This window comes from Vipera ursinii, assembly GCF_947247035.1.
Source record: "Vipera ursinii genome assembly, chromosome: Z".
NCBI lineage: Eukaryota > Metazoa > Chordata > Lepidosauria > Squamata > Viperidae > Vipera > Vipera ursinii.
The window spans coordinates 78,225,529-78,243,423 of record NC_139517.1 but is presented as its reverse complement, the minus strand read 5'-3'; the positions used below and the strand labels follow the sequence as shown (position 1 = coordinate 78,243,423).

At 37.4% G+C, this 17,895-nt stretch overlaps 1 protein-coding gene across 1 annotated transcript in view; it reads left to right on the top strand.

Annotated features, from left to right (window-relative positions):
- Positions 1-17,895, top strand: part of LOC310650183 (collagen alpha-4(VI) chain-like) — a gene marked incomplete at its 5' end in the record, with an annotated part of 80,076 nt that overhangs the window by 6,628 nt on the left and 55,553 nt on the right. Inside the window, 7 exons of the mRNA XM_083379014.1 lie at positions 405-1,028; positions 2,846-3,397; positions 4,659-5,216; positions 8,730-9,314; positions 10,831-11,406; positions 15,886-16,469; positions 17,751-17,829. Coding sequence (XP_083235140.1) covers positions 405-1,028; positions 2,846-3,397; positions 4,659-5,216; positions 8,730-9,314; positions 10,831-11,406; positions 15,886-16,469; positions 17,751-17,829 — 3,558 coding nt within the window. The remainder of the gene's footprint in view (positions 1-404; positions 1,029-2,845; positions 3,398-4,658; positions 5,217-8,729; positions 9,315-10,830; positions 11,407-15,885; positions 16,470-17,750; positions 17,830-17,895) is intronic.

The window sequence follows — 17,895 nt, the reverse complement described above, 5'->3', positions numbered from 1 at the left end:
AACTATGATATATATTTACCTACTGAAAATATTTACCTACTTTCAAACCAGCAAATATTTCTGATCAGCACCTAAGTTAAAACAGGTATGTTTGACTTTAACTTATTGGAAAATAGCTTCATGGCTTTTTGCGAAACAGAAGCAAATCAGGGAAGAGTTTACATTAATGAGCTTCCATTCTTTCTTCAGCATATAGTCCTCAGTATTATTCTCCTGGTATCTTCTAACTTTTTGGTAGGATTTCCAATTATTTCTTCATCTATTTGGGCCTTACTTCTTAAACAAATAAATGTCGGTCAGCAATGTTAAATACACTTACCTGTGGAATAGTCTCATGCAACTTCTAAGATTGTGTGGTTATCACTTTGTTTTTACTAACTTTTATTTGCTTATTTTGTTCATAGTTTGCTCCACTGCCTCAGTGGCAGACATTGTGTTTCTTGTGGATGAATCCACTCGCATTGGTCAAAAGAATTTTCAATTGATCAGGACTTTTCTGCTCAAAATAATCAATGCTCTGGAAATTGCCCCAGATGATGTACGAGTTGCCTTGGTACTTTACAGCGATAAACCAAGATTAGAGTTTAGCCTGAATACATTTGAAGACAAATCAGAGGTTATGAACTATCTAAAAAGATTGCCTTATCGTGGTGGGCAAACATATACAGGTGCTGCTATGGACTTCCTAAGGAAAAAAGTTTTCACCAAAAGAGCAGGGAGCAGGAAAAGTCAAGGAGTGCAGCAATTGGCTGTTGTGATTACGGATGGTCAGTCACTAGATGATTTCACTGTTGCTGCATCCAAGCTTCGCCGAGCAGGTGTTACAGTTTATGCTGTGGGTATTCAAAACATTTCTGCAAGTAGCCAACTATACAAAATTGCATCTTATCCCCCAAGGAAACATGTTACTACCATGGAATATTTCTTGCAACTATCGAACTTGGAATATGTTATAAAAAAACAACTTTGTAGTGAAATAGTTTCACAAGCATTTTCAATTCCAGTGCGGGTTCGTTCCCTGAAGGAAGGTAAGAGAGTGATATCTTGATCAATCTCAAATCCTATTTCAATAAACTTTGGAAAATTAGATGTGAGTGAGGGGTTGTTTTGGACTTACCTTATCTGCCTAGGCACACATATGCTTATTTCTTCTTTCTCTTTTTCTCTCTTGGGCAGCTAGTAAAGAGAGAAATAAGGTAAGGGGTGGATGATATCAAATGAAAGATAGTTGAATCAAGGTGGGAAGCTTGCCATCATCAACCTACTCTTATTCTGATTCTATTCACACCGTTCAACCTTCTGCTACCTATTTCTTTTCTCCCCCCAAAAAAGGTCTTCAGCGCAGCCTTCACCTGTTAGATTTCTCTTCCAGAATATAAACTGCCATATCTAGTATTCTTAGCCATTTTAATAGAATTGTAATTGAAAATTCTGTGAGTTGTTGTTTGCATAATCTGGAAGGCTTGGAGAAAGCTGTGTTTAGCAAAGGCAGAAGGCTCTATTATGTGTGGGATAAGCAATGTGCTGGCCACTGCAAATAGGGTGTTTGAGGTCCAATCCATTGTCACAACTTGAAAAGAAGCTATAGCTTTGTTTAACTGCCAGCAAAGTTGTGGTGACTCTGTTCAAAAGCATCTTGTCCTCCCTCCCTTAAGAGGGAAAGAAGCAGACACTGGGCCGGTAATTGTTTTGCCCAAATAAAACTACATAATGAAATACTAAACTATTTTCAATAATTACCTATAAAGTTTGCAGGATGTGATTGACTTTGGGGATGTTTTCATGCTTCCCCAACTTAAAGGATCCATGCTTTATTCTGTGTCTTGTCCCCATTTCCCATAAAGCAAAAGCTGGACAGCATTGAAAGAATATAGTGAGTGGGAGGAATAAAGGTAAAGGTAAAGGTTCCCCCGCACATGTGTGCTAGTCGTTTCCTACTCTAGGGGCCGGTGCTCATCTCCGTTTCAAAGCCGAAGAGCCAGCGCTTGTCCGAGGACGTCTCCGTGGTCATGTGGCCGGCATGACTAGACGCCAAAGGCGCACGGAATGCTGTTACCTTCCCACCGGAATGGTCCCTATTTTTCTACTTGCATTTTTTACGTGCTTTCGAACTGCTAGGTGGGCAGAAGCTGGGACGAGTAACAGGCGCTCACTCTGTTACGCGGCACTCGGGATTCGACCCGCCAAACTGCCGACCTTGTGATCGACAAGCTCAGCGTCCTAGTGCTCCATCTTCAAACTTTGGATTTTAAATTGCCCCTAGTAAAGCTTGGAGGTTAGAAATGGCTGGGAAGAAAAAATGTTCTCGGAAAGAAACAGGATGCAGAAAAATAATTATTATGCCTTTAATTACATCCTTTAAATTTACAGTAAGCTAACAGGAGCTACATTGTATGCATATGAATATGGCCATTTTGTCTTGTTATGCTTGAGTGTTTGCATTAAACTATATATGTATGCATCTTTCTCAAAGTATATATCTTTTTGCTTATAATATTGTCTAGCATACAGAGTTGTTACTATTTTACATAATGTAATCCTTCAAATTTTTGGACTTACTGAGTCTCGGCTTGTGTTTTGGCTTCAAAAATTAGAAATTATATAATTTCATACTTAGTATGAATTCAACAACCTTCTCCTCCACCCTTAATTGTAATACACCACCTACTTTGTTCTTAAGGCAGTAGTTCTTTACATAAATGTTGTGCAAGGAACTACTGGATAAGTAGTAGGGGAAGCTGAGATAATATTGTAGAACATGTCACTGATGTTTATTGAAAGTGAGTGTAGGCTTCACAGTAAAGGAATTGTCATTCTTACTTTCCTCTCTTCTACTTTTCATTAGGCTGTGAAGAGACAGAGGAAGCAGATATTTATTTCTTGATTGATGGTTCTGGCAGTATACAGACCGAAGGGTTCCATGATATGAAAGTCTTTATGAATGAAGTGATTAGCATGTTCCAGATTGGCCCCAATCAAGTTCGTTTTGGGGTGGTTCAATATGGAAGTGATCCCAATAAAGAGTTTTTGATTAATGAGTACGATACATTGACCCAGTTAAAAGAAGCAATAAAAGCGATCTGGCAGATTGGTGGTGGCACTCAAACTGGAAAAGCTTTACAATACATGAAGAATTTGTTCAAAACTTCAGCCAGGGACAATGTCCCCCAGTTCCTCATTGTTATTACAGATGGTAAATCGCAGGATCAAGTGACCATGCCTGCAGAAATGCTGAGGAATGCAGGGATTGTTATATATGCCATAGGTGTCAAGGATGCTGTTAAAAGAGAACTAGAAGATATAGCTGGGACCAAAGACAGGATGTTTTTTGTGAATGATTTTGATTCCCTGAAGCTCATCAAACATGATATTGCACAGGATATTTGTTCTCCTGAGGGTAAGGTGTTTTCTTCAATGAAAGTTTCTCAATGTTTTATCATAACCAATCTTTTGAAGGCTTAAATGGAAACAAATTCCTTTTAATTTTCCAACACGGATCATATTTATGTTTTCAAAGCATCATCTGAAAAGAATTCACCTTTGCTGGGTAAATCTCCACCCTTTTGGGGTGATTATTAAGGGATATCCCGTGGGAAGGCCGTATGGCTGACACTTGTTTCAAGTACAGAAGCTTTCATGTGAGGTTCACTTTTGATGGGTTTTTCCTACATATAAGGGGTAGCTAAGACCTATTAAAGAAAAGTCATGAGAGTAAATTCATGAGCAAGCAGAATTTAGTTTTACTTCTTATTAAATGAGAATTTGACAAAAAATGAGCAAGAAAATAAAATAAAGAAATAAGGCAACCCTTGATAACACATACTGGTTAATAGATTTTAAACCTTAAATTTCATGTTAATTCCATGCCAAAAAGAATAATGATCTTACCCACATTAAATTACAGCTGGAGGGAGTGTGTGATAGATGTTCCATTCTCTCCCTCCTGTGATCTCCTTCCTTCTTTTTAATAAGTACTTTAAGGGAGTTTCCGCACTCCCTACAAGATCTGCAAGTGTTTCCATGGAACAGGCCATTCAAGCTCCTAGCTAGACTTCCAAATAGAGCTTTCAAATAAGTCCACACATCTTGGTGACTTCTGCTTGGATTGTTTAATTAGGAACACATAGTAGTTCACTAAAAGATGTTATTTCACTACATAATTCTCAGGGGTTAACACTGTAAATGTGAAGAACACTGGATTATAATGGTATTTTTATTTAGAAACTGCAACGGCATGAATATTATAATATAAAACATAGCTACTGTTCATTCTTTCTCCATAGCATATGCCTATTATATGGTTATTATAGTGATTGCAATATAGTTAACTGAGTAAAACCCAACAAAAATCCATCTGCTGTTTAAAGGTTTCTTAAAAAACTCCCAAGTCATTAATTTTGCATTATTTTAGGAAGCTGAACAAAGCCCATTATTTTTTAAAAAGTGGAAACTCAGTTGCAAAGATGAAATGCAGCCTAGGTTCTGGAAAAATCTCTTGTTAAGAAGAGTAGACATTGTGTACAGTCAAAAAACATTTTTAGGTAGTGAATGCCAAGGACTTATTGCTTTGAAATGAAAATGTCCTATTGTTTGGGCCTGTAATATTTTGCAAATTTATTTAATATATTTATATATCTTTTTCATTTGTCTACTTTCAGCCTGTAAAAACTTGAAAGCTGACATAATTTTGCTAATTGATACATCGGAAAGTATGGATCAGTTTGAATTTGAACAGATCAAGGATTTCATTGATTTAATTGTGAACAAGTCTGATGTTGGGACTGATAAGGTTCAGATTGGGCTGCTCCAATTTGGCTTCAATCCAGAAGAAGTTTTCCCACTGAACAAGTACAACAACAAGGCTGACCTGAGGAAAGCAATAACTACAATGAGGCAGGTTCAAGAAGGAGCCAGAATTGGAAGAGCTCTAGACTTTGCCTCCCCTTACTTTGACAAATCTGAGGGAGGGCGTTTGGGTGTAAAACAATATTTGATAGTGGTCACAGATGAGGAATCTAGCGACGACGTGAGAAGAGCAGCCAGGGCACTCAGGAAGAAAGGTGTCATCATCTATGCAATTGGAATACTGAAAGCAAACAACTCCCAGCTTTTAGACATTGCTGGAACTCAGGATAAAGTATTTTCAGAGGATTATTTTCAATCCCTCGTGTTTCTGGTGAAACCAATTCTATTTCAGATTTGCAACCCTGACAAGGGTAAGTATTGAAGCGAGAAACGTTATTTCTTCAGAAAATTATTTTGCACTCTCCATATTTTCTGCTATAACCCAGAGCCAGATATTGTCAGGGTCAGGGTTAATGATTGTAATAGTATGTGGGAATGACCTGGGAGACAGTAGGGAAAGCCACAGACTGGGCAACTGGACAGCATGTAAAAGAGATCTCTGCCTCAGGAGGAAGAATGTGGGAAATGTTTTATACGAGAGGCAAGCTTTCCTGAGAGTAAAAGGAAAGAAGAGGAGAAATATTTTTAATCTTGCAATACTATTTATTAATTAATCAAATTTGTATATTGAGTGTTTTTGGGCAGTTCACAAATAAAGCCATAAAATCTATATAAAAAGTAGACTAATTTTAAAAAAATCAATTTGAGAAGTTAAAAAGACAGAGGGATTGCCCTTAAGTCATCAGCCAACCCTAAAGTTGCATGCCATGCTAGCAGGCAGGGCCAAGTTTTAATGCTGTTGCAGTGCACCAGAAGAGTGAGACCCAACCAATGTAACCTTATAATAAAGTCAGGATTCATACTCCTGGTTGTATTTCTTATCTGGATTACCTCACAGGGCAAGTAATTGTATAGAAAACAGCAGTAAAAGATTTGAGATCAGAACTTATATATATATATGTGTGTGTGTGTGTGTGTGTGTGTATGTGTACAGTATGTGTGTGTGTGTGTGTGTGTGTGTGTGTAAATTTTTTGGCTTGCTAACAAAGAATAAAGGGAGACCAATATGATCATTTCAAACTTATTTGTTCTCATCAGTCAGCCATACCCTTCTAGATTCAAACCTGGGCCGACTGCGTCTTAAGCAGTTGTTTTAACCCCTAGGCCCCTCTCTCTCTCTCTCTCTCTCTCTCTCTCTCTCTCTCTCTCTCTCTCTCTCCCTCTCCCTCCCTCCCTCCCTCCCTCCCTCCCTCCCTCCCTCTCTCTCTCTCTCTCTCAGCTGAGAAGCAAGGAAGATATGTGTTAAATGTTTGTTAAGCATTCAGAATACACTTTCTTAGTCCCAGACACGGGACAAATCTTATTTCCTGTTTCAGTCTAGCCCAAGGCCATCTACAGTGGCAGCTCATATTTGTGTAAATTTTTTGGCTTGCTAACAAAGAATAAAGGGAGACCGATATGATCATTTCAAACCTATTTGACTGATGAGAACATTGACTGATGGTCCCATTATTATTATATTACACACACACACACACACACACACACACACACACACACACACACATATATATATATATATATATATATATATATATATATATATATGCAAATTATTCAAATTGCTAATAAAGAATTTGGGAGGCTAAGATGATCATTTCGAACTATTTATGTTCTCATCAGTTAGTCATACCCTTTATCTGAGATTCGAACCCGGGCTGATTATATATATCAGGCAGTGTTTTAACCTCCTGAGCCACGGGTTCCTTCTCTCTTATATTAGCTGGAAGGCAAGGCAAATGTATGTTTAAGTATTTGTCAAGGTTTTTTGAGTGGACCTTGCTACTTAAACATACATTTGCCTTGCCTTCCAGCTAATATAAGAGAGAAGGAACCCGTGGCTCAGGAGGTTAAAACACTGCCTGATATATATAATCAGCCCGGGTTTGAATCTCAGATAAAGGGTATGACTAACTGATGAGAACATAAATAGTTCGAAATGATCATCTTAGCCTCCCAAATTCTTTATTAGCAATTTGAATAATTTGCACAAATAATGAGCTGTCATAAGTTGACTAGTTCCTGCGGATAAGCCCTGAGCCGGGCCAAAACAGGAATGAAAGAGTTAATTAGCAAGGTCCACTCAAAAAACCTTGACAAATACTTAAACATATATATATATATATATATATATATATATATATATATATATATATATATATATATATATATAATTTGAAGGAATTCTAATGCAGATTATACAGTATATTTTCTTCCTTTCTTATAACAAAACTGGAACATTTTGCATTATATCCTTATAAAAAACATATTTTTTGAAGGACAGTTGGAAAAAGTGACTTATTCAAAAGAAACCAACAGGCTTCACAAAGTGTCCAATTCCCTACTGCACAAAACAGCTATAGTCATTATTTCCTCTACTCTACATGATAGCTGCCTACATATTCCTAAGAAAAGTGTCCATGCATCTGATGAAGTCCATGTTATTTTATATAATGTTACAAGTGTTATCTTACAAGATGCTATGCAATGAGAGAGAGAGAGAGAGAGAGAGAGAGAGAGAGAGAGAGAGAGAGAGAGAGAGAGAGAGAGAGATTACTATAATTGGTTAGATGCTAAGAGAGTAGAAAGTGCTATGGTTCAATACATTTTAAAGTAGTTTGGATAATTCTGATGTCAGCGACCAAAACATAGATGAAACCAAAAAATCAACTCCATATTAAGACTAAAATTACTTTTATTAAAATTTGCTAAAGTAACAATGCAGAGACTTGTTAGATATGACTGAATGGAACACAAAAAAGTAGTAATCTTGCAAGTCAGATTACAGATACTTCTCAATTTATGAACACAAATGGGACCAGAATTTCCATCATAACACATTGCAGTCATAATTCAAGTTGGATCAATTTTATAAAAAAATTTATGACAGTCACAAAGTAAATTACCACCATCACTAAGAAAATAATGCAGTTTTTAAGTGAATCGCATGGTCATTAGGCGAATCCAGCTTACTCAATAGGTGGGGGTTTTTTTGCTAAAAATTGGCAAAAAATCTTGCAAATTGTAATCATGACTGTAGGATATTGCAGCCAGTTGTAAATGTGAGCTGGTTGCCAATCCCCCAAATTGCAGTTGTGACCATGGGGATGGTACGTCTTAAGCATGAGTACAGAACTGAGTAAGTGTTATTAACCCACATTTGCCAAGGCCAGGGGTAGGCAACTTCGGCTCTTTTATGACTCATGGACTTCAACTCCCAGAATTCCTGAGTCAGCATAGCTGACTCAGGAATTCTGGGAGTTGAAGTCCATGAGTCATAAAAGAGCCGAGGTTGCCTACCTGTGGCCAAGGCCATTATAACTTTGAACCACTGTTATTCCCTCCTTCTTGCACTGGTAACAGATCCCTCCTCTCTATCAAGATAATTTTCCTTATTCTCAACAATTGCCTTTGCCAAAGGCTGCGACTTAATCATTATGAATCCTACCTTGATTTAAGAATTTTTTTCCATGGGTGCAGCCTCTGGATTTTGCTAATTTACAGCTTTCAGCAATCCCTTCCCAGAGTGATTTATCCCAGAACTTTTGAGAGCTGTAGCTCTTAACCTCTAGGTAGCCATCACACTGTTATGTTTGCACTATTCTCTATTGTTTCTATTTTAACTTCACCTTTAGCAATTCATATTTTTCAAAGAAATGTCCTAAAAGTTAACAGCAAGGGTGAGGAAGCATTTGACACTAGATTATTGAAGCAAAAGAAGCAGAAATTTATTTTAACACTGCCATTTTTTTTTTTAATGACAGTATGCAAGCGAACTGAAGTTGCTGACATAATCTTTGTAGTTCATGGATCCAGAGACATTACAGATCTGCAGTTTGAGGGGATTCAAAGGCTTATGGAAGCAATTGTGAATGATTCAGTTGTGGGCAAAGACAATGCTCAGTTTGGAGCTGTTATTTTTGGGACTCTACCTGAGGAAAAATTTCAGCTAAATACCTATTCCACAAAATTTCAACTCAGGGAAGCCATTAAAAACCTGGTTCCTTTAAGAGAATTCACCTTTACAGCAAGAGCTTTGAATTTTGCAAGGGAACGCTTTGGTGCTGCTTATGGTGGCCGAACATCATACCTAAATATCACAAAGATCATCGTCCTGATCACAGATGAACCAACAACACCCACAGATAGACCTAATCTCTCAGCAGCAGTTCAGGCTTTGAAGCAAGAAGGCATCCAGGTCATTGCAGTAGGAATAGAAGACGCGAGTAGAACAGAACTAGCAGAAATAGTTGGTGAAAAGGGAAAATGGTTTTTTACTCCCAGTTACAACACACTGGACAGTTTATATGAAAACATAACGTATCTTATATGTGATGAATCAAAACCAGGTAACTAGAACCTTTGTTTATGTATATATTTGATTTATTACTAGCATTCATTTTATATTGCCACACTAAACTGAATCTTCTTCTCTACTTGGCAAATAAAGCCACTTGGGATGGACTGGAGGAATTGATTTGGACACTAGTTGAACTTCTTCCCTCTACAGTCCCTCATTTTGTTCCTTGCTTCCCTTAATTTGGCAAGGTAGTTTCTAAAAATCTGCATCTTGGCCAAATGAGAAGCAGCTGTCATACCTAAATTTGAAAACACTTGGCTATGTTTTGTCAGTATGAAACACTGCAAACTTTTGGTAGGGGGTCAAGTTGGGATATTATGCTAGATATAGCTAAAGAGCAGGAATTTGGTCTGGGAAGTACAAGATACAATAAAATATTTTACTTTTCTATGCCTTTGATTCATGTGATTTACTGATCTTCGTTTGGAAAGAAGTATATTTCATTTACTTCAGCTCCCCTGTTATTCATATTGCAGAATGTTTTTGTTAGGCAATAATATAATACAATAAGTGTGCCACTTCAGGAGAAATAGGACAACAACCAGAAGCTCCCCTATCTGCTTACCAAGATTAAATAATATAAATATTATATTATATTTGGTAAATATAAATATTTATATTTATAAATAGCCAACAGTTTTCAGTCCTCAAGGCACACATTAGGAGAAAAAAATATATCTTGCAGTACTTCAAAGTGTAATATGTTATGAGATAACCTACCCTTTTTTAACATGGTACACTCCAGATCTGTTGAGCATGGCTGTCTGTTAAGTTATTACTGTTACGTTACATTACATTTTGTTATGTTATGTGGTACAGATAGTCCTCAGCTTTCAACCACAATTGGAATTTTGGTCACTAATAGATGCACTCATTGAACAAGGCATCCCATGACCAGAACCAATTTTGTGATCATTATGACCCTGGTAGTTAAACAAATCACACGGTCAATAAGTAAATCATGCAACTGTTAAATGACTGTTGATTGTTAGAAGTTGGCTGAAAAGGTTGTAAATGGTGATCACATGACTGCAGGATGGTGCAAATGTTGGAAATGTCAGCTAATCGCCAAGCACCAAATCACAATCATGTGATTTTGCACAGGTGGTACAACAGCTATAACTTTAGAACAGGTCATTTTTTCCCCAATGCTGTTGTAACTCTGAATCATTGTTACATGAATTGTCATAAGCCAAGAATTACCTGTGGTATTTTCAGTGCTAAAAAGTTATTTGTTAATTTTGCAAAAATACAAAATATTATATATAAAACAGAATATGAATACATTTTCTGGAAAGAAAATCTATTGATTTGTGTGGAATAATAATAATTTTAGTATTATAGAAGTGGAATAATAATAATTTTAGTATTATAGAAGTAAGTGTCGCTGAGCTCAATAGAACCTACAGTATTTCCTAGAAGTGTATTCAGAATATTACCTTAGGTGTGTTGAGAGTTACTTCATCTTTTTGTATCTCACAATCAAATGGATTTTCTTTCTGCAGCTTGTGATACTGGAGAGGCAGATCTTGTGTTTCTGATCGATGGCTCAGACAGCATTTCAGCACAGAACTTTTCTACTATGAAGACGTTCATGAAAGAAGTAGTTGATAGCTTTATGATTGCAAAGGACAAGGTCCGGGTTGGAGTGGCTCAGTACAGCACAAAACCTCAGAAAGAATTTTATCTCAATGAATTTTTTAATAATAATGCCATAAAAAAGAAGATCGATGCAATTGCTCAGTTAAAAGCTCGCACTTTCACAGGCGCAGGGTTGAAATTTGTCAAGAGCTTCTTTGAACCTGTGAATGGTGGTCGGCAATATAATGGGGTGGTGCAGTATTTGATTGTCATCACAGATGGGCACTCTGATGACAAAGTGGAGGATGCAGCCATTGCTCTAAGAAAAGATGGCATCTACATCTTTGTAATAGGCATTGGGAATTTAAGTCCTTTTGACTTCCAAAAAATTGCTGGCTTTGCTAGCAGAGTGTATCTGTTGGAGAACTTTGAACAACTGCAAAGTGATACAAGGAAGATTGTCAGAGAGATCTGTAATCCTGGTGATAAACCCCCTCCAGGTAAGTCTCAGCATTTTTAAAACTCTATACATCTCCATCTTATTTTTTCCACCTCAGAGTGTTTAATCTTATTCGCAAAATATGAGATAGTTTTTAATACTTTCTTTTTAAATAATTGCTTTGCTTCAATTAAGGAGGTTATTTATCTATCAAAAGAGGAAAAAAGGCTGCAGTTGTGTGAAGAGAATCCAAGAGGAAATTTAAGAAATACTGAATGCATTAGATATTAAGGAAAGTAGATTATAGTAATTTAAAAGAACACAAAAATGACAACAGCAAGTCAATGTTATCAATCTCCTCCTCCTCCTTCTTCTTCCTTCTTCTTTCTTCTCCATTCTCATTTGCTGTTGTTACATTAGCAAGGAGACCAAAATGTTAGTGCAGAATAGTAGTTTGGCTGCCAATTTACCAGGTCTGTTGTAGGGCATACTCGCATGCTTCCCAAAGTGCTAGTAGGATGAGCTGGATTCGCAGTAGAAAGAAAGACAAATGGCTCTTCCTGCAGTGTCATCCTAGGCCCCCTCCCTTCCCCGGAGCCATCTCATAAATCAGTGCCATAAATAGGAAGGTTCAGAGCCAGCAGAAATCTGACTGACTGCACAGAGTACCAACTTGTTCCTCTCCCCACCGTGCCACTGAAGTGGTACCTATTTATCTACTCACATAGAACATGCTTTCAAACTGTTCAGTGGGCAGAAGTTGAGGTGAGTAAGCCACTGAGCCACCACAGCTCTACACTATCCTACTGTAACAACAATTTTAAAATACAATTAAGAAATTACTGTAGTTATATTATGAATTCCATGAGACTCAGTTTTTAATTTAATATATGCTGTTTTGTATCTACATGAAACAACCTGGAGAAATTATTCAGAGTTGGAGTTAAAAGTATCACAAATATGCAGATGTCCTCAAGGTTTACCTTTTTATATCAAAACTATATGAGGCAGTGAATAATCTTAAATCAGAATTTGAATATAATAATATACTAGATGAAGGTTGATAAGTTGTCATTAAAATCAGATAAGACAGATGTGTCATTAAATGTGTTTCAATTGCTTCACTATTGTAATCAGTGTGTTGGGTATGTATATGTGTATGTATATATTACACTTCCTTGGATCCAATATTATCTCTAGAAGTACAGTTAGTTTTAGTGATACAGAATTTCTTTTATCAGATTGGTTCTATAGTTATAGATTTGGTTGCTTACCATCTGCCTCACCCTTTTGAATACATTTTTTAATATTAAAAATAATTATATGCCACTTCTGATCAGCCTAAATGGTCTCTATCTAATGATGCTGTGTTTCTCACTGCTTTTTGTAGTATATGGGAACTATTCATTCTTAGCATGTATCTAATGAGAAAATATATTTATGAACTAATCTTTGTATGGAATCCAGATATTAGAAGCAGATCTTGTCTCAATTGTCTGCTCTCATCATTCAAATTGACAAACTTGAGCTTTCATAATAGTGTTCTGAGAACTTTAACTTCGCTATCCAGGACAATATGTTTATGGCCCACAAAGAAAGGAAGGGGAGGGGAGGACCAAAAGTGATTTAGAAGTGACAGGCATTCCAGAAAGGTCTGCTTTTTGCAGTTGGAAAGTTTTAAAATTAAGGGTATCTTTTCCTCCTATTCATCTGAACATTATTATATAGGCTGTGTGACACATGTTATATATGATCTGTTAGAAGCAATAAAGAATCAACCATGGAATATGTTGGGCAATATCTTTGGAGATTTTATTAGAAATGCAAGAGTCTAGATTACCTGATACCCAAGTTCAAATTGGAATATCATCTGTCCTGATACAAACATCATAAGGATCATTGTTAAAGTTCACAGAAATCTTCTTGGTGGCAGGGCATGAACAAGTCAAAGCTAGCACATCAAATGTTTATTTCCAGCCCAAAAGTTCACATCTGGGATCAAACAGTCCCCACAACTAATAAAAACTTGTTCATAGTAAATTGTAAAATGCTATAGCAGCATCTAGTGGCTTGCTTAGAGCCTCTTGGCTCTATCACAAGCTGATCATTTTGCAACTTTGGAAAAAAAGTTCTATTGTTCCCTTAAGTTGTTTTCAGAGCACATAATGCAAAACAGAGTACAACTTTTAAAAAAAACATTTATAAGCCTTTGTGTTGGTCCACTGACATAATGTTTGTGTTATTTTTTTAAAAAAATGTGCCAAATTTTAAGGAAATTCATATATACGCTTAATTATTCCATAGTAACTATGTTGGGGAGAGAGGTGGGGAGAAGGAGAGGGAGGAATAATAATAATAATAATAATAATAATAATAATAATAATAATAATAATAATAATAATAATAATAATAATAATAATTTTATTTGTATACCACCCTTCTCCCGAAGGACTCAGGGTGGTGAACAGGGCAAACATATAAAAGTGCAAAAATACAAAAATTAAAAAAGAATTAAACGACATGCCCAAGTTACAACAATAGATTAAAATACATTTAAAACAACAATAAAATCCAAACCCATCCCCCATCAGGCCAGGCCGGCTTGTTCGAACAAATAACTCTTCAGATTGCGTCGGAAGGAGCGAAGGTCAGGCGCCATCCGGAGTTCAACAGGCAAACGATTCCATAAATCCGGGGCGCCCACAGAGAAGGACCTCCCCCTGGGGGCCACCAGACGACATTCTCTGACCGGTGGCACCCTGAGGAGGCCCTCTCTGTGGGAACGCACAGGACGGAGGGAAGTTGACGCCGGCAGCAGGTGATCCCTAAGGTACTCCGGACCCATGCCATGTAGGGCCTTGAACGGAGGAGAGAGAGAGAGAGAGTAAGAGAGAGAGAGAGAGGGAGAGAGAGAGAGAGAGGCTTCTACATTTTCCGAAACACTTAAAGAAAAAAAGAGCATCATCCACCATCTTTGTCATCCTGCTTAATTCTTAACACTTTTTATTGAGAAACATAAAAAACAGTGATCCTCATTATTCACTGATTTCATAATTGCAAATTTGCCTAATTGCTAAAATTTATTTGTAACCCCAGAATCAATACTAATATTATTATTATTTGTGATTATTCATGGACTTGCACAGAGTAACAGAAAATTTGAGTTGACCAGTTCCAACTTGGCCATCCGACATTCCCACCTGAGGTTCAGTATTTGCTAATTCAGTCTTTATGGTAACTATAGGACATAGCAAATAATGAGAATCTGTATGTTTCCCTTAATAAACTATCTACTTCAAATGATAAAATCAAGCAAACATGTGGGTTTGCTCTGATCCATGTCAAAGTCCAGAATTGCTTGATTGCTAGAAAATCTCATTATGCTGATACCTGCAAGATTATTATTGGAGCTAAAATATTCTGCCACTTGTCTATACTTTGGAAAGTCTTGATTTATTTTTTGCATCATTCCAACTGGGATTACACCAGTTCTTTTTTTAAAATCCCAGTGTTAAGATATTTTCAGCAAGTAACAAAAAGGGTTTCTTGGAATTTTTTGTTTGGGTTGTTTACTGTTAGCTTGTTTGGATAGGGATTGTTACCTATTGGGCTTAAGTGTAACACCATTTGGTAAGCTGGAGCTAGCTAACGGCTCCCAGCAACTCAGACACCCCGTCTCCGGTGCTGCTATTGGCTGCCCTTAGGCAGCAATGGGTTGCTTTAAACCTATTGGCTACCACCTAGGGGCCAGGTTATAAATCGCTGCAGGCTGCAGCTCAGTTCCAGTTCAGATCCTGCAAGCAAATAAACATGACCATTGCTGAGCTCACTCGCCTCGTCTTCATTCCTGCGCAACGAACTCACTACACAACAGGGAAATTGTTTACTTCTTGATTATTGGTTTGATGTTAAACTTGGTGTTAAATTATGCTCATCTGGGTATTGATTGCTGGTGGGGAAGTGCTTTGATCTTTTTCTTCTTTCTTTGGCTTGTTGATTGTCTCCTTTGCACAGTATGTAGATGCTGTTTATGTCTATGTGTCTATTTGTCATAGTGCCAGGCTTCCAGAAATTCTTTAGCATTTTTGGACTTGCTTTGGTCTTGGATGGTCACAGTTTCCCAGTTGAACCTATGGTTATGTCTGTCCATATGAATCTTACAAGAGTAGCAGAATGCAGCCACAACCACCAACTATTAGTCAGAAGATATGAAAACTCTTTAATTCCACAACATACGGACACACTTAACCATAGTTTGGTTAATGAAATGTTTTCAGGAAAACAACCAAGCTCAGAGAGCATCAAGGTCCCCTCATTTCAATCCTGAGTTACAAATATACTCCTAGTAACAATAACAATAGTAACAATAAAGCAAGTGTTTCTTTCAAGCCAGATTATATTAATTGAAGATTACCCAGATATTTTGACTACAACATCTATTTTTAATTTTTACTATTGTACTCCTATTCTCAGTCCTGATGGAAAGATTGTAGATAAAGATAACTTTTATAATTGCACATTTTCCTTCCCTTTTTTACAGATTGTGAGATAGATATTTCTATAGGGGTGGATATCTCTGAGCCTGTGAGTTCTCCATCTGCAGCCAGTTTGAAGGAAAAAATGCAAGCATTCTTGCCTCAGATCATTCAACAAATGAGTTTTGTAAACAACATCAGTTGTACTGCAGTAACTGCAGATAACATCAGGTTCAGGTACCAAGTATCCACAGAAAGCAACCCAACTTTGTTTGACTCAGGTTTTGAAAGTTACAGCGATGAAATCTTTCAGAAATTCTGGGCTGTACAAACAACTGTGGAAACTCATTTTACAGTGGACTTCCTGCAGTCTTTCTGGGACAGATTGGTTACTGTGGACTCTGCCAATGTGAAGGTAATAATTTTGCTGTTGTTTAATTTTTTTATTTTTTTTATTTTAATCCCATTTATATCCCGCCCTTCTCCGAAGACTCAGGGCGGCTTACAATTTAAGCACAAACCAATGTGCTTAGCAACAATAGCCTTCATTCTATGTATATGCCTGCTTATTAGGGCTTTCGCCCTCCCCCCCCCCGAAGCGGCATTATTACAAAGTCAGCTTAATTGCCCCCAACAACCTGGGTCCTCATTTTACCTACCTCGGAAGGATGGAAGGCTGAGTCAACCTTGAGCCTAGTGGGATGCAAACCTGCACTAATTGCAGGCAGCTGGTGTTACTTAAGGAGGCATTAGCCCACTGCTCCACCAAGGTTTTATTTTTATTTTATTTTAATTCCATTTATATCCCACCCTTCTCCGAAGACTCAGGGCGGCTTACAAGCTTAGCAGTAGCCTTCATTCTATGTATATGCCTGCTTATTAGGGCTTTCACACACACCCCAAGCGGCATTATTACAAAGTCAGCTTATTGCCCCCAACAATCTGGGTCCTCATTTTACCTACCTCAGAAGGATGGAAGGCTGAGTCAACCTTGAGCCTGGTGGGATGCAAACCTGCACTAATTGCAGGCAGCTGGTGTTACTTAAGGAGGCATTAGCCCACTGCTCCACCAAGGCTAGCAGTAATGTAGCAGTAATGACCTAAGCACATTTCAATGAGTATTGAGTGATTCCTTTCTTTGTTCCAGGCATATCCTCTGAGGAATAATCATAAAGTTTTGAAAAAATGAATAAAGGAAAGGAAGTTAAAAGTCCATCTAATGTGAAAACAGTGTTGTATTCTGATCCTTGCAAGGCAAACAAATTGGACAGGGGAGGGCAAGAAGTTTTTATCACATCCTTTCAGGTGTCTGCAGAGTGATGAGTGATATAATTATCATATAATTAACCAAAAATTTGGATGGCTAGGCAATAGTCTTGCAGTCTTTGTGGCTCATCAAAAGTCCACAATGCCCACTAGGACCTTCTATCTGAGGGGGCTGCCAAATCTAATTTCCTTTTTTAAAAAAATGAATATGGCCAATATCATTTTTATTTCTTGGCAGAAATGGAAGCATATTTATTTGTTTGGAGGGTAGGAAGAAAACTGCTAATTAACCAAGGTAGAATCATGGAAACCATGTTTATATATGATAGGTCACAAGGGAAGCCTTAAAAGGATGAGAAAGTGGCAGTTATCATACAATAGAAAGAAGAATAAGACTTCTATCTCAGCTACCATGTTTACCATTTTGACCAACTTTCCCAATTGGCCACTTATGGTAACCTGTAGTATGCAAAGATGGCTCTCAGTTTCCCTTATTAAAAGTAATGGTCCATTACAAGGCTCTGTCAAATTTTAGAAAGTGAAATATTACAGTCAGCTGCAAGATCTATCATACAACTTTTTGATGTGCCCAAACCCCCTAAGCTGGGCTTTCCTGCAAAACCCACCTATGTGATATGCCATCTTCATTTGCTATTTTTCACAGGCTCTTCTCATATTTTCTGATGGACCCAATGATAGGATAGACGTTCTTAAAACTACAGTGGATGGTCTCCGTGGACAAGGTATTCAGATAATAAAAAAGATCTTTGCATTTTACTATTGTACCATAATATTTGGTTATTTGCAGG